The sequence below is a fragment of the Apostichopus japonicus genome, chromosome 23 (assembly GCF_037975245.1).
Source record: "Apostichopus japonicus isolate 1M-3 chromosome 23, ASM3797524v1, whole genome shotgun sequence".
NCBI classification, from domain to species: domain Eukaryota; kingdom Metazoa; phylum Echinodermata; class Holothuroidea; order Aspidochirotida; family Stichopodidae; genus Apostichopus; species Apostichopus japonicus.
In genome coordinates this window covers 12,349,004-12,370,350 of record NC_092583.1, presented here as the reverse complement: position 1 = coordinate 12,370,350, position 21,347 = coordinate 12,349,004, and the positions used below count along the sequence as shown (strand labels likewise).

Sequence of the window (21,347 nt, the reverse complement as noted above, 5' to 3'; positions counted from 1 at the left end):
TTTTATTATTCTTTACTTCAAGATGTGCATTGCGCAATATTCTCCAGATATTGGCAACGACCCGCCCATTTAGTTCCCATTAAATTGACGTAATGCCTCCCAATCCTTGGTTTATATGCCCTGATGAATAGTTTTCTGGTTTAAAGAAGGGGGTGTGGGGTGGGGGTGGGGGCTTGTTTCATTTTTGCGAGGGGGGGAATATGTTGATGTCAATAATCCCATGCCAAATTTGGTATTTCTTTGAATAATTTGAAAGTATTGAAAGACCTTATTGCTTTTAAATTTCACTAACAGTAAAACCCTGAGTGCATACCTTGTATAACTTACTGTCATCCATGAAGAATACATACCTCGATTTGACAAAATGCCCAACACACCATCATCACACCACCCTCCTCCTCTGTTCCATTCCCAACGATATTTTCGAAATAAAATTGTCACTTCTTCACTATTCAGTGTGATATGTGCAATAATTTTTATGCTAACTACACCTAACCCCCCTCTCCTAGACACTGTTTACACTCCCCCCCACCCCCTGGCCCCAAATTCATTTACTTTGGATGCTAAACAACATTTCATACCAGCTGTTGAAAGTAGGTATTATGCTATCAGCAAAACACCAGTTATAGTTCCATGACAAACCTTTCGTTTTCAAGTAGATTCAGCCTCTACACTTGAAACATCAAGAAAGTTCTATTTTCTTTAATTAAAACCAGCTGTGTTGACTAAGGAATTGAAATTGATACTCATGTAAAGATCTTGGTGATCTCTCAGTGTCCTTAGGTAATTCAGAGAGGCCTTCTGCTCCTGCGTGGTGATGTTCAGTGTACTAAACATTAACGCCAAACCTTGACTGTGGGCGCCTTCCACTATCGCCTGCGCCTCTGCGACAGCTCTGGCGCGTATGAGGTTGGACTGAGCTGTTGCATTTTGGGATAACTCAGAGGCCTTGTTCTGAGTGTCTTGCACCTTTGGAATAATGTCGACAACAAGAGGCATAGGTATTTTGACTGCCACACATTCAAGTTTCTTTTTTTAATTATACAACCATACCATTAACATATCACACGGTAAACAGATGCTGTGAAGATAACGATCACAAAAAATAGAGTTGCTAAGTTTCCATTCCCACAATCCATAAGTTTGTAAAAATGTCAGGCAAGTTAAAGGCATTGAAGACTCCACCAAAACCGGGTGCGGTCATCTGGAAAAGTTAACTTTCCTTTGCTTGCAAGTGACGATTTGTTTGTGTCGCTACAAAATGCAAACAGTACAGTAATGAAACGTGATACCTTGTTATCTTTAGCTGGACCTGAGATGTCCATTGCTGTATTGGTTGCACACTGCGCTGTGGGTATTGACCGCAGCTGTATGTACTGACTGTACACTAGTGTCTAATTACCGATGGTAACAAGCAGTGTGTGTATTTTCTGGGATCGATGGTGGTGTGTAACACTTCTGTGACACCTCATTCGAATCTAGGTCAAATTACTGGCATTAGACTTTCTTTTTGTGCGAGTCTCCACACCCTTTAAACAGACACCTGCTGCATCATCAATTCACATGCATTCGTTTGGGTGCGCATGCCCCGAAAAAAAAAGAAAAAAAAAAAAAGCCTGAACCATACAATTGAGTTCATCTTCACCAAAAGTAGGTCTTGTTGACAAAAAGCTTTTCGCTTTAGCACTATCATCCTTTTTATGATGCCTCCTGATGAAAAATCATGTATTTCGCTCTTTCAAGCAGAGAAGACAACAGGGTGTTTTGAGCACTATGTAAGCAATAACCTTGATCAAAAGCACCAGCTAAAATAGCCCCCCCCCCCAATAAATAGGTTCGAATCGTAAAATTCATAAGGAGATCTCCTGAGATCTCTTCGACTCACCATTTTTTCCGTTTGGATCTGGACTAACTGGGCGTCCTGAATGTACTCTTCCCTCTCTCCGTCCTCCAGCTGGGTCAGGGTCAGGAGGTTGCGACTGATGACGTCGTCTGGAATATCCACAAACAACAGCTGGAAGAATCTGACGCTCGCAAACAGGCCGAGATCATCCACTCCGCATTCCTCTTGGGAGATGCATGCGGTGAGGTTACACATGCCTTCAAAAAGTGATCGAATCAAAAAATCTTGCCTTATCAGCGGGAAATACCGATAACGTTGTTTAATGAAGCACAACACAGTGGATAAGGAATCTTGTTGACCTGTTTAACGCTCGATTAATTGACAAGGGATCGTTTTCACACACAGTAGATAGGAATAAAGCCTAGTGCCAAGTCATGGTTGTAAAGGGGCGAATATTAAGAAAACACTGCAAATGTCTCCAGTTTATTATGCTAAAGGAATTTATTCTGGACTTAATGGCATCCTGTTGGTTGTTCAGCCTAACCCACCACGAGCATGTAGAAAGTAGACAAATGGCATTACATTTGGACTTCAACAGTTTAATGGGCCAAGTGTACATTACTTTAAGCTGGATTGGAAAATCTGTCAGATTTTTTTTGGGGCATTTCTTGCAAACCATCTGTGCTAGTACCTGTAATGAAACAGACGACGGAGTACTCCTCGTAGATATTGGGTAAGTTTTACCCGAGAAAAAGAAACCCAGCAAATTTGCTCAGCTCTTCCGCTAGATACCATGGTTATATCAGGCAGAAAGACATCGCACATGAGTACTGATCAAACTATGGCTTCAGTCATAACTGTAGTCAACTACATCCAGATGTCACCTTTCATCACTTTTACACCCCCACCCCCCCAAGAAAAGAACTATGATGTGGCCCATGAGGTGATCTCTAGCAAAAAATCATTGATTCTAATTTGGGATCTTACTATCAAACTATGGCTACAGTTATAACTGTAGGGTGCTACATCCAGATGTCACCTTTGGTCACTTTTACCCCCCCTCCTCCCCCCCCCCCAAAATTAACTATGATGTGGCCCAATGAGTGATCTCTAGTGAAATAAACCATTGATTGTAATTTCTTACCTCCGGGTCGGTCACACCAGAGAGGACAGCAGAGGCCTCCAAGACGGGACCTCACGGCGCGAAAGAGGGTTTCTTCTATCTCGTCCCTGATGGTTCCAAAGTCCCTGGTACTGAACTGTGTCACAGAACTCTTGATGGCATCCAGAGCGTTCTTCTCTAAGATATCCTTGTACTGCAAGTCGTATGTGTCGTGCAGTAAGGCTAAGTCCTCCAACCTCAGAAAGTATTGAAATGCGCAGTCCAAGTTGACCTATTTTGAAATATAAAAAAAATTGATTATAATTTATTGGAATTTATGTTATAAATATCATTCTACCCAAAGAAATTTCTCATCACAAAAAAGAAAAATGCTATCCAAGCAGATAAATGTGATCACTGCATTTTGTTATATATGTGGTTTTATCATGAAAACAGAATAGGAACTTTATATTTAAATATATATGTTAAGGGCTACTTTTTGTATTGATGAGGGAGCATGATGCATGTATAGACCACAGATAAACCATGTTTCATTCATACTTCTGAATGGTATCAGAATAATCCCTTGGTTTAGAAAAATAAAAGCTGTCAGAAAAGTTGGGACTATGCATCTAAGAAAAAGAAGAAAAAGGTTACACAGAGAGATAAGCTAAATTAGTGACTGAATTTTTACCATAATTTGGGGGATAGAAATATTTCAAAGCTCAGAAAATTACAATAGCTCCAGGGGAATTTGCTAACCCTGTTCATCGTTCTTGCAATCAGGTAAAAATTCCTCATGTGAAGAGTCACATTGGTGACTACAGTCGATTCCATCGGCCATTGAAATAGTTATCAGCAAGACCTGTCTCACTATAATCAGTATTGACTAATTGATAAGACAATTATATCATACAGGAGGTTGGCATGTTAAATGGTGATACTACTGTACACAACCCTCCGATGTTCCCACCCCTAGCGTCACCCCCCTTCTCCCCCACCAATGGGCATGAAGAGACACTCATCCATCAGAAGAAGAAATCACCTCCAACTTGCCACTGGATAAAACACAGTTTCCCTAGATACCAATGTCAAACCAGATTTATAGTTCTAGCATTAAATTGCTAGCTACAGCAGCTCACCTCAAGACGGTCACTGGTAAACACTGCCAGATCGTAAAACTCTACAAAGTGGGCATCTGCGGGAAATTTTTTGAAATCGAAAGTGATTCCAATGTAGTACCTGCCACCCATGAAGACCTCTGTGGTATCAACTCTCCCTGAGGCCTTACGACGTTTGAACCCAAACTGTGAGAAAGGTTGAAATATGTATATGGATTACGATTGTAAACAAAGCAGCACTTCTCTTGCACCAGGTTTCCTAATTAACGGCAACTTTTTTTGGGTCATGAAGCATGCTTTGTAAAAAGTTCAAAATGTGATTTTAACCTAGCTACAGTAATACTCCTAAAGTAGTTTCTTATATCCCCCCCCCTCCTTATCCTTCTTTTTTTTTCCTTTTAATTTCCACTCAGATATACAGTAGGCTATATTTTGAGACTGATAAAATAACGCCATAATTTAATCCAGTCTGATGACGTTCCCCGTCGCCAATTTGTCGTTAAAATTGCAAATATCTCCCACAACCACTGATTCAAAATACAAATTACTGTAATATGACAGTCCTTGTTATTAAATGAAAACTTGAACACATAAGTTAACAAATGTAAAAATATATGCAGTAGATACAGTAAATACTGCACCCCTTCACCCCCCCCCCCTGAAAGAAAAAATATATATATAGTCAAAGAATTGGTCACTCATGCTTTTAAAACTATAACTTTGAAGCATTTTTACTGCCATCCTCAAAGAATTTTCAACTTCAAGTTTACCAACAAAGAGAGCCATATTTTTTGTTTTGTTTTACGAATACGTACCTCATCAAATTCCACTCCTTTGAAGGATCTTGGCAACATTATGACTAGTAGTAAAGCTGCTATACCTGCTAAGGTTAACCAAAAGATGATCACTTGCTTCTTATCAGCCATCTTTGGTTTTCAATCTCTGCAAAATTCCAACGGAAAGGAAGGAGTAAGTCCTGTACAGTAGATGACCTCTACAACTGCTTCTCTGTATCTTTTAGCTCTGAATCAAAATCTTCAAAAAGAAAATGTACAGAGAAATATATAAAAAGGCTTACTGTCGGTTGGATTCCCCATTTAGACTAACTACTAAATTTTCTCTTTGCTGATATTAAAAAATATATGCGGCCAATTTCAGGGAATATCATATTGTACACATTTTGTGTACAGTAGCAGTTTTGAAGTTTATGAATTTTGCTTTTTACATAAAATACTGAAAATTTCATGGTTCTGTACACATGAACTGCTGTACAATATATATATTTTTTAAACCATTGTGTCAAATTGCCAATTTTGCACAACATTTTGCAGCCTTGCAGGATTAGTTTACATGGGACATTTATAAATTTTGTGTTGAATGTTTTTAAGGCCCACAGTTAGTTTCAATATAATTTACTAAAATTATATTGCACATTTTAACAGGCTGTATTTTGATAGAAATTTCACAAACTATATAATCACTGTTAAACCGCATCATACTTTTGTTTTGTTGCAAATATACAGTATTTCTGCAGCTTCCATTAAAAAGTGAGTAACTTTCACATAATGAAAACCCTATTTCACTGGTAAAGAAAAGGGCTTCGTAATTGACGCACCTTCGTAATTGATACACCTTCAAATATTACTAGCCAACGATACAGAAGGCAACCTAAACTTTTTTGCAGTGAAGCAGAGTAACATATTTTATGCTTGAATCCATTTCAGCTATGTGCTGATCAAATTGTGGGTTTTCTTTAAGCTTTTAACACCCTCTGCCCAAAAATAACCAAAATTACCTTAACATGATACCACTACTCTCTGGGACCTGACCTAGCTTAGAGGCTCAGAGTTTACTGTACCTGTAGCAAACATAACCCAGAGTCAATGGATGTACACTTACATAACTTTGCTTATTGACAAATGTGTCAATTTCGGGGTATGAAAGAACTTGACACGGCAGACATGTTGTGGTCAACTTCTGCTCAATTGAGATCATTACATTTCTGAGGAACTACACATGAAAAATGCTTAGTTGAGTGATTTAAATTTTTCCTTGATATGTATTGTTGATCAAATCCATAAGTGTCTCGATTATGAGCCCACCATGCTACTGCTACAATGGTAGCAACAAAAACCATGATACTGAGGCTTAGACGTTGTAGTCTACACACTACACCTACTGGCATAGCCTACTTTCATGGAAGTATAGCCCACTCTTGCCAATGTGTCCAGGCTTGACCCTGCAGCCTATGTTCAAGCTTGAATGAGCATAACGTTATATAATAGCCCTATGCTACATGTTTATGCTAGGCTAGGCTATATAAACTTTTGTACCAAAATCTAAATTTAGCGATGACACTACCGTACATGATGATGTATAGCGGAATGCCAACCATTTACGTTAGACTAGCCTGTAAAAAGCTCGGTGAAATGTTGACCATATCAGTAGGTAGGTATCTGTTTTACCTCCATGGTCTGACCTGCCTTAAACTATGTTAATTCGGTTGGCATAAATTTGGAACGAGCTTACTTACGAACGAACGGTACTCTCAATACAGTGGAGGATTCCGTGAACAACTTCTCGCATAGCACCGCTCACGAATAGTGTGTATAAGTGAAGGCCTTGCATGCATACTATGGATACTGTAAACAAACACCTTCGAATTTTGTTTTGTTGAATAGCGCCAATACTTTAAGCTTGCTAATAGAGGAAAGTGGCAAGTGAACTTGTGGGCAGGGGGAATGCCTGAAGAGAGTGAATAAGGAGGCTTTAATTTAAAGTCTTGGGAAAATTAGGTGTCCCACAGAAATATGAGGTAAGATTAAGGGCGTAGGAACCGGTGGGGAGGGGGGCGCCAGCCCCCAGTGAAAAATATGGAGGGGCGGAAGTATCATTCCGCCCCCCCGCTTCACAAGTCAGAAACCCCTTTTTTATTTCCAATTTAGAAAAGAATCTCATTTGGAGCACCAAATTGCATCTAAGGCCAGGTGAAAATGCAAAATTATATACAAAATGGAGTGGGTGGGTTGAAATGTGCTATATTGCACCAAATTGCATCTGAGGCCACCTGGAAATGCAAAAAAAAATCCAAAGGTGTCCCCCTCCCCTTTGACCCCTTCCCAGGACGGCCATCAGTCTTCAGCCCCCACTCAAAAGTACCTTCCTACGCCACTGGGTAAGACTAAGTATTACGTTTATCCAATCTCCTTTGTTTGGATTTATCAGGTTTAAAAGATCGTCATTGAAGATACCAACATAGAAATAATGACAACAAATTTCCCATATATTTCATATTTATGAAAGCAATGTAATTTTTATGACAACAAATTTCCCATATATTTCATATTTATGAAAGCAATGTAATTTATTTTTAAACAACTGTTTTAAACTTTATTTGGTTTCCTCTTTGGCAAAAGTTTGCATAAATGTTTTAAAATTAACAAAAATATCTTGGTATTAGTTAGCAAAATTAACAAAAATCTTTGGTATTAGTTAGGAATGGTAGAAAAGTCTGCAAAATGACCCATTCGATTACTTTGAAACACAATGAACCAAACAAAAAGAATAACATGTTATTTTCAGCTGTATGAAATGGAAGTAAAAATTTAATTAGCCTAGGCAGCTAACTTAGACCTAGAGGTGTGGTACGTACCAACATCACACAAGGTCATACTTTCCATACAGAGTAAATCCTTGTGGTCCATTAGCTTGGATGGTCAAATAATGTGTAGGCAAGCAGCCTCTGAGCTGTACTGTATAACTACAATTGGCTGTAATTATAAATCCCAACTTATTGAGGGGAGAGGGAAAAAATGAGATTTATTGAAACTACTTGCAAGTTCATGCATTTACTGCATGCGTGGACGGAATTCTCTGCGGCAGCAAGCTTTAAACTCTATGTTTGATAGATCTCATCAATACCTAGGTTCATTAATTCAGAATGGTTGAAATTAACCCTCAGAAATGCCAGGGGTAGTATCCAAGCTACTGGACGAGAGATCTTCATGATACGGTGAATAAGTTGTACTGAAAAGAATATGAATGGCCCGTCATTTAATTATACATACAACTATATCTCTACTAATACTAGTATACCATAGAACAAAAGGTAACAAAATCGACAAAACAGCAATCAAGTCAAATGTGTAACATGTAACCAAAAAAAAATTATAATAATGGAAGAGGGAAGAAAGGTGTTTAACAATAAGATCATTCACAAAGGGAAAAAAAGGATATTTCAGTTTTGAGGTGGGTATGAATTAATATTTTTTCATATAACTAGTGCACTGGCACCTGGATTATAATGTAAAACACAATTCCTGGAGAAGGCCCCAAATGTATGTCAGGCCCAGGGCTCCTCAAAGGGTGAATCTATGATCCCCGGTTTGTGAACCCTTGGGTTTATAACAGTCATCTCGTAATGGCTCATAATTAAACTATAGAGCAAGCTAAAAATTGCTGGACTTCTAGAATTCTAACCCTTCAAAGACAATTAAGGGGAGTAGAAAGTTATGGAGATTACGGTCCTCAGTGAGATTGATAAGATGCTATTAAGACTGTTGTACACAAAACTTTAAAGGTTTTGACCATGTGTATCTGATCATTTTCAATCTTCCAAGCAAGCTAATTGGAGGCAAATACAGATGATTTTTAATTGTCAATTTATGTAGCCATGCATCTCAGGCTACACATGACATTAACAGGGTTTGAAAAAAAAACAGTGTGGCATGCATAATAGACTTTTATATATCAATATCCTCGCTTATCATCAAGTCAACGATAACACCCCCCCCCCCCCTGGTTCCATAACATTTGACTCATAACCTTGTCATTCAGGACAACAACAACAAAATAACCAAACACTTAAGCCCCCAAAAATAATTTCAGCACACAAAATATTGCAAATTGTAAAATGTATAAAAATGATTAAAATTAGCAAAAGCAGAAATATTTCAAAAATAATAATTAGTTGAAGCAAACATGGAATATTTCATAAAATTTGAATCTTGAGAAGAAGAAAAAAACTCTTTGGCACATATGTTTGAATAGTGGATAGCTGTTTGAAAGCACCAGTCATTGCAACAAATATATTATCGACAATGCATCCAGCAGGTAATTGTGAAATCTCGCATCAATGATAATGCAATGCTGTTTAACTTTATTTTAATGTTTAATATTTAATAGTTTTCTTTCTCAATGGAAACACTAACTTAGGTAACCATGTCAAAAGTTGGAAGCTGAGAAGGCTGCAGCATTACTGCAGCCAGGCTGCATGGTACATAATCTAGTGTGTTAGACATTTTAACACACACACACACAGAAATTCTATTATGCTCTGATATCACACCATCTGGAGTCATACATAAGTTGAGTTTAATTTAACTTGAAAAACAACTGCAAGTGGTGGTTAAAAGATGAAAAGTGTTAAACTTTGAAAACAAAGAAAATTGTGAACTTTGGAAACATTGCACTTATAATGCAAGAATTAAGTTCTTCACACTTTTAGTTTTAAGTTAATTGGAAATTAGACAATGAGAAGAAACAGAAAAGAAAGAAAGGTCAATTCAGGGAAAACCTGCCGTGTTGACTAAAGAATTAAAATTGATAGTCATGTAGACATCCTGGTGATCCCTCAACGTTCTCAGGTAGTTCAATGACGCTTTTTCCTCCTGTGCCGTGATGTTGAGTCTACTGTACATCAGCTGTAACCCTGCGTTGTGCGCATTCTCTACGATGGCCTGAGCATCGGCTGACGCTTTTGCCCGGATCAGATCGGCCTGGGCTGTCGCATTCTGGCTGAGTTCTGCTGCTGTGTTGTTAATTTCCTCGACCTGTGGGGGGGGGGATTGGGAGGAAACCAGGCAACAAATTTAAATTGTCATTCATTCTTCATTATTCATTCAAACTGGAATTCTAAAAATGTGCCCAATTCTTCGCAATATGTAGTCGGTATTCATAAACATAAATCTGGGATGGAAATGGAAGAGAATGTGTTCAGGGCAACAGAGATATGACAAGAAAATTCTTAGAAGAAAACTGCTGGGTTGCCTAAGTACTCGCCATTTTCAGTGTTTCAAGCCGCACCAACTGTGAGGATTGTAGAAAAACTTCCTTTTTGGCATCTTCCATCTGAGTCAGCGTCTTCAGATTTTGGGCGATGACGTTTGGATCGATCTCGACGTAGAGGAGTTGAAAAAACCTCACGCTGGCAAACAACCCAAGCTGATCTGGGCCACAGGAATCGCTCTCTCTGGGAATGCAGCCGGTAGAATTGCAACCACCTTATAAACATCAGAACGGATAAATACAAATGGATTACAGTACAGATATTACAGATCGGAGACATGCCAGCTGTAACTAAACATTTTACAATCTTTCAATCATAAAGTCCCGAGTTTGAGTCACTCCAAGATAAATGTATGTCGTCCAGTTACAGAGTTGTTGACAATTGACAATTCATAATCATGGACGTTAACTATGAATCTAAGAGACTGACTTCGGTCAGCTTGCTGCTTTGATAAGCCAATGAGGCTTCTTTGGGAGTTTCTGCTTGCAGGAGGATCTAAAATATATACGTGTATATATACAATTATAACACGTTAACATTCTACTTTTGTGTAGCACTTGAACAGTTTTGAATTTTGTTGTCTCAAACAATTGAAAAGTAAAGAAACTCTGCTTTTAGTGTAAAATGAATGCTGTAGTGATATGTTAGCAAATATTATTTTACCATTGAAGACCTATCATCTAGGTACACCAAGAATGCATAGAAGATACTTAACGGGTACACATTTCTTTAAGATCATACATACCTTATCAATATGCTATTTCAAATGCCTACACTTGATGTTGTGAATTCAACAAACGCAGATATTTACTGTACTAAGTGTACTATACACAGGATAACACTGCAAAGTCCACCAATACTCGCTCCCTGTGCCAGAGATCCATGACCAATTAGCAAATCATTTCAAATTTGTTAAATTTTTTCACTCTGCAGTCCCAATTAGTCAGTCTAAGGTCCAGAGATCCATCTTCAGGAAGTTCAGGACAAACGTTTAACCGTAGCTTTAACGCAGTTTTGGTCTAGAAAGTCTAGCCAATGCTTGTCATATTGGAACACATCCCATGCACAACATTTCAGAATCCCCCCCCCCAAAAACAGAGTGGGTCAATGTATCGCCCCATCCACTCCCTTCCCGTTAATTAAGCCACTGCTACGTACACTGTCTATGTGTCTGGAAAACCTATGATCAACCCAATTGTCCAGAGGATCCAGTTTGTCGGAAAGTTCAGATGTAGGTAAGTTTGTAGCTTGCAGCCTTGAATCATTACGATCTACCCTGCCTATATCAAATACCAACCGAGTCCCCTGTTTTGGACCACAAACAGTGCAGATTGAATATCTACCTGAGTTTGTTATGCTATTCATACTGAACGCTCCTCTACACAAATTCATGATTAAACACACATTGTACTATTTCAGTGGTCAAGCCAAATTTGTCTTCACACAAGAAAGAAGTGCTGGCCATTATAGAGGACTTGTGTTTACCATCATGTGGTGGCTGGTCAACTTATTAGGTGCGCTCAAGGATGAATCCTAAAGGCAGTATTTGGGGTAGTTTTATCCAGTAACAAATTATTAATGCCCGAGTGAATTTGAGCAGGACTGTTTTTCTATGGGCAGGCCTGACCATCATGAATCAGAGTCACTTACCTGACTGCCCCCCCTTCCAAAGTTTCACCCCCTCCCTGCCCCTTGGATTGAACCATCTTACCATCTGAACCACCGCTACACAGCCTATCTGCCCCGTGATCTATGAGTATATACCCAAGCTGTCTTTGATTGTATGTCGCACCCTCATGTTGGTATCCTAACACGTAGGCTCCTTCACACTTCTGAGGTGAATTTGTTTTGCTTGATTATCGAAACAACACTTAACAGCCCGAATCAGACAGCACTTCTGACAATCAGACAAACATTTATTTCTACCGTCATCCTCTAAGCAAAGAGGGCCGGAGGACGTATCATACTCTTGAAAACTTCAGCAAGTTCATAGCAAGCTGACTAGTTTTGGGACAAGCACTGAAGACATTTACCTGTGGGTAGATCACACCAGATGGGACAGCAAAGACCTCCAAGTCTGACTCTAGCAGCCACAAAGAGCACTTCCTCAATCTCTCCCCGAATGATGCCATAGTCCCTGGTGCTGAAACGGGTAGCTGCACTCTTGATGGCATCTCGGGCACTGTCCTCTAAGACGGACTCATACTGGAGGTCGTAATTGTCGTGGAGCAATTTCAAATCTTCAATACGAAGGAAATACTGAAGAGCACAATCGAGTGATACCTACAAAAAAATGGTGAACAAAAACATGTTCTGAGACGCATTAAATCGTGGCAGAAAGTAAACTAAAAAGTAAGGTAAAAGTCTTTAGAAGTATTCTGCTTCTTAGTTTTATACTTTATATACTGGATGCCTACATCTCATGCCAGATATCGTCGATAAAATCAATGTTCATTTAAGATGACACGTAAAATAGTCTCACCTGTAGACGGTCGCTCGTGAAAACTTCAAGATTCCACAGTTCCAGAATATGAGCATCGGCTGGGAACGTTTTAAAGTTGAAGGTGATGCCGATTGGGTATCTACCACCTGAATAAACAGTGTCAGTGTCCACTTTTCCAGACGCTTTCCGGCGTTTGAAGCCAAACTGAGAGAGGAAGAGATTCCCTATGATTGATTCAGACTCTCCTTAGTTCAGTGTCTGCAACAGTTCAACTGATTTGCTAGCAGACATCAAGAAGGGTTATTCGAAGAGAACTATCATATAGTTGTAGCAAATAATACTAGTTAGCCTATTTTACACATATGATAGTGGTGACCTTGAAGTAGTTCATCAAGAATATGGAATGTCATATCTTTTGCAGTATATATAATCCTCAATGTGGTAATTTAATATAAATTATGCAACCAAAGAGGAACTTTTGCATAAGCCTCACAGCTGGTGAGAATCCACAAAAAAAAAAAAAAATGGTGAGTTATCCTGTGATAACTTAATGCTACTTCAGGGTAAATCAACAGCTAAGAGTTGTTCCTATCTACAGCCTACAGGGGCATGGAAAAGAACAATTCAGTTTTGCATCTTTGATTTAAGAGGCTTTGCGACTGCTGAATCTGACAGAAGTACAGTATGAAAATGAGAATACACTATAGTTACTCTTCATCTCATTAATATTTTGTGGGACATACATGCACCTACATGGACCCTGGTCTCCTATATGCCAGAACTGGTTGCAGCTATATAGGTACAATTATAGAATACAGGGCCATTCATTAACTCTTCCCAGCATCCGGATGCGCGGATGCGCGGTGTGTCTGTACATGTCCGTACACGTATGACGCCCTCTAAAATTCCATCACGTATTTCATTTTGACTCCGCATCCGCGCATCCGCGCATCCGCGCATCCACCCCGGGAGTACTAGGAATGGACTTAAATAATTTTCGAAAGTTTCCCCATATACCATCATGTATTTCATTTTGACTCCCTCTAATTTCCATCACGTATTTCATTTTGACTCCGCATCCGCGCATCCGCGCATCCACCCCGGGAGTACTAGGAATGGACTTAAATAATTTTCGAAAGTTTCCCCATATACCATCATGTATTTCATTTTGACTCCCTCTAATTTCCATCACGTATTTCATTTTGACTCCGCATCCGCGCATCCACCCCGGGAGTACTAGGAATGGACTTATATAATTTTCGAAAAAGTTTCGACATATACCATCACGTATTTCCAATACTGAAAGTCCCGTATGTACGAAGATATTCCACAATCCACATCAATAGTGTGTCGTTCTTAAAAGGCATCCGTACATGTGTGACGCCCTCTAAAATTCCACCACAGAAGTACTAGCAAAGGACTTAGGAAATTTTTGACTCCGCATCCACGCATCCGCGCATCCACTCAAAAAGAAAGAACTGGGACTTTGACATATTTTACTCACATACGTACTGGGGTGAGACTGAGCATCCGCGCATCCGGATGCTCAGATAGTATCATCGAGTGGCCCTGTATTCTATAATTACTCCGCTATATAGGCCTTACTTTGACATACCTGGTTGTACTCTATTCCTTTAAATGATCTTGCAAGGAAGATGGTCAATAAAATTGCTATTCCAAAAGCCAAAACAGCAAACATTTCAGTCCTTCGACTATTGTGATTGGACTGGGATATGCTACTCTCTGGCGTACTCCTTCCTCCATCTCTGTCTTCATTCATCTTCACTCAGATTTCTTTGAGTTGATCAGGAATCGGCATGTGACAACAAAAACAACCCTGTTCTGAGGGAGAAACGAATACAAGTTGCTCTGTCAAGGATGACTTAAAGTGGTATTTCCTGTAAGTGTCCTGGGGCAGAATGATAAAGGTGTACACTAGACCTAACGTTAGGCCTTAGTTACTGTACATAACCTAGGTTAAGCCTAGCCTACGGAGTTTTAGTGTAGTTAGGCATCTTAATTACTTAAGTTAGGCTGTGAGTCTTCTACAACAACTACAACTAGGGCCTAGGCTAGTTCTACCAACGTAGGAAGTTTGCAACGTAAGGCTAGCCTAGGTATTATTACATGAAGCACTCTGCTATAAATTTAAGTATGCGTTGCAAATAAAGATGATATATCCTACCCAAATTGTTCCTTATTGCAAATTGTCATCACGTCCCTGATGGAGCATTCACGACCTCGTGGTCACTGCACCTGCAGTGAATCAGTGATCATCGATCCACCACTTCACTTGGAAGGACTTTCCTTGCTACGCGTTAGCCGGGTATATCCGGTACTGTTCGTGACCTGGGACCTCGCTACATAGCTACATATGAAAAGCAGTTCATGTGTAGTGTGAGTATAATTCTGAAACGATTTAATCTTTAAAGCCATATTTGAATAGCGCCGTATAGTATTAACAACTCACATAATAGACATAGACACAATACGGACTGTGAAATTGCAGACGGATGCCTACAAAACTTCCGGAGACTTATATTTTCACTATTTTAACATTTATGAATATGACAGTAGCAACATATCGGGCATATTTCGTATCGCATTCCACTCATTAGTTGAGAACCAATACAGAGACAGAGCCGCCAAGCAAGCACTTTTGGAAAACTTTCAGTAAATTTCATATGTTAGCATTGGGACAATAAGCTTGTCTGAAATCCCCATAGGGAAAAATGAACTGGTCCCAGGCGCGTAGCCAGGAATTTGCCAAGGGGAGGGCGAACCTGTAGGAAAACTATCAGAGCCGTAGTTTCTGCATTGAAAACTATCAGAGCCGTATATAGAGAGAAAACTATCTAAGCGTAGCGCCACCATTTTGGCCCTACGCGTACAAGAACATTTTGGCTGAGAATGCCTCCCAGATCGCTGGAAATGGCACTTCCCAGGCCTTTTAAGTTGCACATAAGCTTAATTACTAGCGATATCATCAAAACATACAAAAAGTATGCTCAAGGGGGGGGGGGGTCGCCCCTTCGCTCCCTTTGGCTACGCGCCCGACTGGTCCCGATCTGGGACCTTTCGATTTCCTATCCCCTTCAGTGCCTCACTCATTTATCCGAAAACAGGGCCGACGAAGATCGGTGGCGGGCATTCGCACGTCCCCACAGTATGGTGGAAACCTCAAAAGTACCCGGCCCATTGGACCCCCAAAAAATTACCCTTTTTTATTCTTGAAATTAAAAAGGGCCCCTTTGTGTTGTAAACAAAGTGCCATCTTGTTGCGAATGAGTAATACATTGAATTAAATTATAAATTATAGGATAATTAAATAATAAATTTTACCACTTAAAAAGTTGTATCTATTGTTACGTTCTGCACTCGACCGTAAGAAGGTCACCTTTCCACCAAACTTAGCTATATGTGTGACAATAGGCGTGTATATGCATGACGAAACATTCCCTGTTGGCTTTTATAGTTCACTAAAGTGGTTTATATAGGCAGTACACGCATGGCATACCTCTACCATACGTACACCATGTAAACGACTTACAGCATAGAAGAATACAAACAAACTACACTAAATAACCAGAAGTCATATAGTAATCATGAAGAACTTGAACGTTTGTGTATAGTAGATAACACGGCGACGAACCGACACCATCGCATTTAATAGATCTCAGACGGAAATGGCCAACATATCAATTCCTTTCTTTCTAAAATGCACACTAAACATTCTTCAAAATAGCCCTCTTACTGACCAACGTGTATGACTCATCACCATGACCGAAAATCCTGTGGCTCTGTGCGGACAAGTTGTTTGGACTATTCTATTCATCAGGGGGGTCTTAAACGGTGTTTCTATAATTATAGGATTGCATTAGATAAATTAATTGGCACTTACTTGCTTTAATATTTATGATGCATATTCCACGATCATTTTCTTTGAAATAATATTAAGTTCAATAAAATATGACGTTTTGAAAGCGAAACTCGGCTGTGGCGATGTAGGTGAACACTGTGCATTGCGTAGCTGTACCCTATTGCAGAGTACAGGATACACATATTACGTAACGGCGTGCCCAGCGAAGAAAGCGAAACTTGTATTTTTCTTAGAAGACATTCGATTGGATTGTACTTGGTCCGATTGAAGATAGTGACCAATGAAAATGAATTTAACATCAATGTAAAGTTAAGAAAAAATCCTTTCCAAAACCGTTTGAACTAAATTTGTCAATGAATATTCAAGAGGATGGTTACGCAAACAAAGTACGGCTATCAAATGGTGATTTTCTTCAGTATTTACTGTGTGTTTTCAATGAGGGTTTTGAGTTCGATATTTATTAACCTTGCATCGTAAATCACCGAAGTCCGGTGGAATTTTGAACTGTATTGTTAAGAAAATAACAGAACTTTAGAGACAACACATTTCTCTGTTTAGTGCCGTTTGAACTAAGTTTTTTCGGTATTAACTTTTCACGCTATGGCTGTAGGAAAATGGTCTATATGGTAAAGTCATAGGCCTAAAACTGCGGCGGTCGAACTCAGTTCGCGTGCCGCACAAGGAATGGCGCTAAGGAATTGATATGCTCTGTTTCAACTTTCTTTCGATGCCTTTAGTAACAAAAAAATATATAGTGGTAAGTTTTGGTCAAGTTAATTGTCGCAATCACATATATTGTCAGTCAGTGCAGCTAAAATAAGATATGAATTTACTGTGTTTATGATACGCAGATCCTACGCTTAACAATGTAATATTCTACTAACGGTGTTTGGAAATCTGCCATCTTTAATTATAGCGAGTTCTATTCATCCCCATATAGAATTATCGCAATGGTAGACTAACATATACACCGCGTGCGTTCGTCCACACTATCTACTTCCCCCCACTCTCCATAACCGTTGCCCACACAGGGCAATGTCAACGGGGGGGGGGGGGGCAGGGGGCACGATAACGTAAACAGCAGCAAATAGTTTCAGCCTGGCCTGTCATATAGCAAAATTGGCTTGATATGGTTCGGATATATGCTTTATCTTTCATTAGTGAGTGAAACAGGCTTGCTATAGCATAAACAGTGACATAAAGCAATACTCTCTGCAGGAGTCTCCAGCCTAGCTGTAGCCGATTATGCTTACGCAACTCTCCTATCCTGTATATGTCGTTTTACAAGTACAGCAAGAAGACATACATTCTAATGTATTGCCTGGAAGAGTTAAAATGCAGAGCCCCCTCCCCCCCCCTCCTCCCTTAACTTTGGTGCCACTGGGCACTAGCCTTATCTCCATATTGGGGAATCTGGCAATACAGTACGGTATACAACTGACTGCAGACCACGAAAACGTAAGCCTAGGAGCAGTATATCGTTCTTGCTACACAATGACGTTATGAAGGCTTTGACTTAGCTTATGTATATTCAACATGATCATTTGTCATGAACTAATGCCAAACATTTGCCGTATCCCACGTCACATTCTATCGAGGTACGTGACCGGGTTATAAATTCCATTAACGATCCTTACCTGCAGTTACCCTCCACCCCCCTACCCACCCGCCTTCATGGTAGTAAAAATAAATTGCGCCTCTTTTTGTTTCTCTTCTTCGATAGGTGTACTCCGAAAATTACTATGCAGATGGGATCTATAAAATCATGTTTTCATAGACTATGGCTAATTCTGGTTCTTTGTTTATCTGTTTTTCTTGTTATATATCATCATGATAAAGTCACGCTACCAATTTATGTCGCGACACCGAAGAAAGTCTCTGGAATTCACCATTCCACTGATGAATTTCATCCAGGCAAAACGCATAGAAATACAAACAAAGCAAACAAGAGGATAGAAGATGCAGAAATTGGGTCGAACAAGATATCTGTCGGATATTTCGAGGGGTTGCGAACTTATTGGCTGTACGAAAGACTTTTTCAACCGTTCAACAGCCAAATTTATTGCAACTGTTCACAAGTGGGGACTGTTTCCAAGAGAATGTTTAAAAAGACCTCCGAGATGGGAAGTTTCGATATCGTAGTGTTTCCATACGATGTAGCGATAGCGCCCGGCATCGATGACAATTGGAAGAGAATTCTTAAACAGCGCCACGGATTACAAAGATGGGTGTACGCAACAAGAGAAACGCCCTCGAAACTTCGTAACTCACTTATACCGAAACCGCTAACTAAGAAGACTTACCATTGGTCGTGTACCTATCGTTCAAATTCCGATATAACGATTCCTTACGGGTATTTCAAACGATACGAAAAACCGCAAAGAGCTACCACTTTAAATTGGGCGGAGAATAAAACGGGATTGGTTGCATGGATGTCAACCAATTCCGCGAAACAGTGGAATAGAAAAGGATTTGTCGAGACATTGTCTAGTCTAGTTGACATCGATATCTATGGTGGACCAACTGGCATATCTTGCCCCCGAAATTCATCAGTATGTGATAAAAAGATACAAAGTCATAAATTTTATCTCGCATTAGAGAACAGTTGTTGTAAGGAATATATCAGCGAAAAACTTTGGAGAACTTTAATATTAAATACAGTACCGATTGTGATTGGTCCACAGAAACGCGACTATTTGAATCTAGCGCCTCCAAATTCGTTCATTTACGCTGATGACTTCGAATCGATGCAAGATTTGGTATCATATCTGAAATATGTCGACAGTAACGATACTTTATACAACGAATATTTTAAATGGCGGGAAGTTGGATATGTTATAAACTTGTCGAGTGAAACAGCTGCACCAATAATTGCCGGAGCCAATGAGCCACCACCGGGAATATATTACTCTTGTTATAGTGCATGTAAGATGGCTGATTTATACAGAACGGACAAGATGGAAAAAAGACACAAACAACACTTCTTTAATCCCAGATCAAAACAGTGGATGGGTTCTTGCGAGCCGTGTGCAAAACATAACTGGATCTCACATTTTGAATACGAAGTAACATAGTTATTAATTAACCACTGAGTCTTATATTATGGGTTTTTGGGAGCCGCGTGCAAAACATAACTGGATCTCAGTTTGAATACGAAGTAACATAATTTTTAATTGATTAATTAACACTGATAATTATACTGATAGACTGCGTTTAAGTTTCTTTTTTTACAAGTAAAAGGGCGGGGGTGGGGGGACGAGAGAAAGAGAGAGAACAAAGGGGGAAAATCGTGCATTTACAGACCTACCAATCTATGAAACTGACTACCTCGTATATTTACTACTGCACGTAGTATGTGTACTAATCGGCGGCAGATTACATTATATTGAAACATCGTTGTGTGCAGTGTGTATGTGTGATTTGGGGTCCGTGTGCCATTATGGGTTTGTGAGCTGGTGGATGTGCCTGCGTGTCTGCTTTCGTCGACCCTGTACTCACAGTTTCGTGTGGCTTTGTATGTCCAGGTTTCAGTGGATTCCATTTTGAAGTGTGGGCCACCCGGGCTGGGACAAAAAATTACTCTAACATTGTCCCATGTGAAGTTAAAACGACAAAAAAAAAAGGAATAAAAAGAGAAGTGAAAAAACAAACGGTCATTTAAATTTTCACAGCGGCTTTGGTACTGAAACCATTTAAATGATTATACTGGTTATTATTAATTTATAAAGATTATAAGTATTAGTTTTTTTTCCTTTTTGGCTATCGTTTGGTCTTCTATCGCTTTCTAAGCTTTAAATTTGGCAAAATGTGGGACGTGGGTGTATGTGTGCGGAGGGAGGGGGGGGGGGGTGCGTTTGTTTTGTATTCTGACCGAGGACTTGAACAAAAGAATTCCAGGTCCTCGGATGTGATTTCTAAAGAATCACCACGTCCTCGGAAGAATTCTATTGTATGGGGTATTGTTAAGGTTAGGGTACGTGGATTTGAACAATGGAAATAACAATGGGGTCCTCGGTCTGAATGTAAAACAAACGTGTGTTAATGGGTGTGTGTGTGTGCGTTTGTTTTTCTATCTGACCGAGGACTTGAACAAAAGAACTCCAGGTCCTCGGTTGTGATTTCTAAAGAATCACCACGTCCTCGGAAGAATTCTATTGTATGGGGCATTGTTAAGGTAAGGGTACGTGGATTTGAACAATGGAAAATACAATGGGTCCTCGGTTGGAATGTAATACAAACATGTGTGTGTTTGTGTCAGTGTCAGGTGTGTGTGTGGGGGGGGGGGTGGGTGTTCTGCATTCTGTTTCTTCTGGATACTGTATATGATGAGGACTATGCATGCAGATGACATACAATCCTCGTTTCCAAGGTGACCGACGCGGTTATTTCATGATTCCGATAACGATGATGCAGTCGTCTTATACACAAACATTTAGTCTCTTATTATTTTAAGCGTGTTCTTGCCATAACAGTATTACACAGTGTATACTCTATTAAAGGTAATTATACAAACATGCCTCAAACTGAACATGTTTCCTCGATGCAACAACAATATGATCGTTCGTCTTATCTCTTGTTCTTTAAATTGATCACACTAAATGTTGCCCTCTATCTTTTATCTCACTAATCCCTTGACCTATATCCATCTAATTTTCTGGAAATAATTCAGACAATATCATGAAACAAAACAAAAAAAATCCTAAAAGGAAATCAACTTTTGAAACTTAAGCAGGATTAGCAGGATTATATGGAGTAATATAGTGATGATGAAATGATAATGACGCAACTGAACCAATCATTATATGTTCTTATGTGAGAGGCCTGTGATCTGCGCCCCCCCCCACACCCATACCCTCCCCATGCCTCCAAAATGGCTATTATAAGCTATTCG

At 39.6% G+C, this 21,347-nt stretch overlaps 3 protein-coding genes across 5 annotated transcripts; 1 reads left to right on the top strand and 2 right to left on the bottom strand.

The window, feature by feature from the left end:
• Positions 1–131: 131 nt before the first annotated feature.
• LOC139965074 (uncharacterized) lies at positions 132–6,721 on the bottom strand. 2 transcript variants are annotated; one of them, XM_071967261.1, is made up of 6 exons: positions 6,600–6,721; positions 4,882–5,101; positions 4,088–4,252; positions 2,988–3,237; positions 1,886–2,100; positions 132–969 (listed from the first exon to the last, which is right to left on the bottom strand). In XM_071967261.1, the coding sequence occupies exons 2-6, from the start codon at positions 4,990–4,992 to the stop codon at positions 703–705; spliced, it is 1,008 nt and encodes a 335-aa protein (XP_071823362.1). In that variant the 5' UTR covers positions 4,993–5,101; positions 6,600–6,721; the 3' UTR covers positions 132–702. The 2 variants fall into 2 exon arrangements, with proteins under 2 accessions (XP_071823362.1, XP_071823363.1); XM_071967262.1 differs by having other exon boundaries at positions 4,882–5,008; positions 6,600–6,698.
• Positions 6,722–7,348: 627 nt separating this feature from the next.
• Positions 7,349–14,946, bottom strand: LOC139965073 (uncharacterized). Of its 2 annotated transcripts, none has more exons than XM_071967259.1 (6): positions 14,762–14,946; positions 14,192–14,418; positions 12,616–12,780; positions 12,167–12,416; positions 10,127–10,347; positions 7,349–9,897 (listed from the first exon to the last, which is right to left on the bottom strand). In XM_071967259.1, the coding sequence occupies exons 2-6, from the start codon at positions 14,354–14,356 to the stop codon at positions 9,631–9,633; spliced, it is 1,068 nt and encodes a 355-aa protein (XP_071823360.1). In that variant the 5' UTR covers positions 14,357–14,418; positions 14,762–14,946; the 3' UTR covers positions 7,349–9,630. The 2 variants fall into 2 exon arrangements, with proteins under 2 accessions (XP_071823360.1, XP_071823361.1); XM_071967260.1 differs by having other exon boundaries at positions 14,192–14,413.
• Positions 14,947–16,135: 1,189 nt separating this feature from the next.
• Positions 16,136–20,714, top strand: LOC139964985 (alpha-(1,3)-fucosyltransferase 7-like). Its single transcript, XM_071967109.1, has 3 exons — positions 16,136–16,271; positions 17,164–17,213; positions 18,180–20,714. The coding sequence occupies exon 3, from the start codon at positions 18,199–18,201 to the stop codon at positions 19,528–19,530; it is 1,332 nt and encodes a 443-aa protein (XP_071823210.1). The 5' UTR covers positions 16,136–16,271; positions 17,164–17,213; positions 18,180–18,198; the 3' UTR covers positions 19,531–20,714.
• Positions 20,715–21,347: the final 633 nt, after the last annotated feature.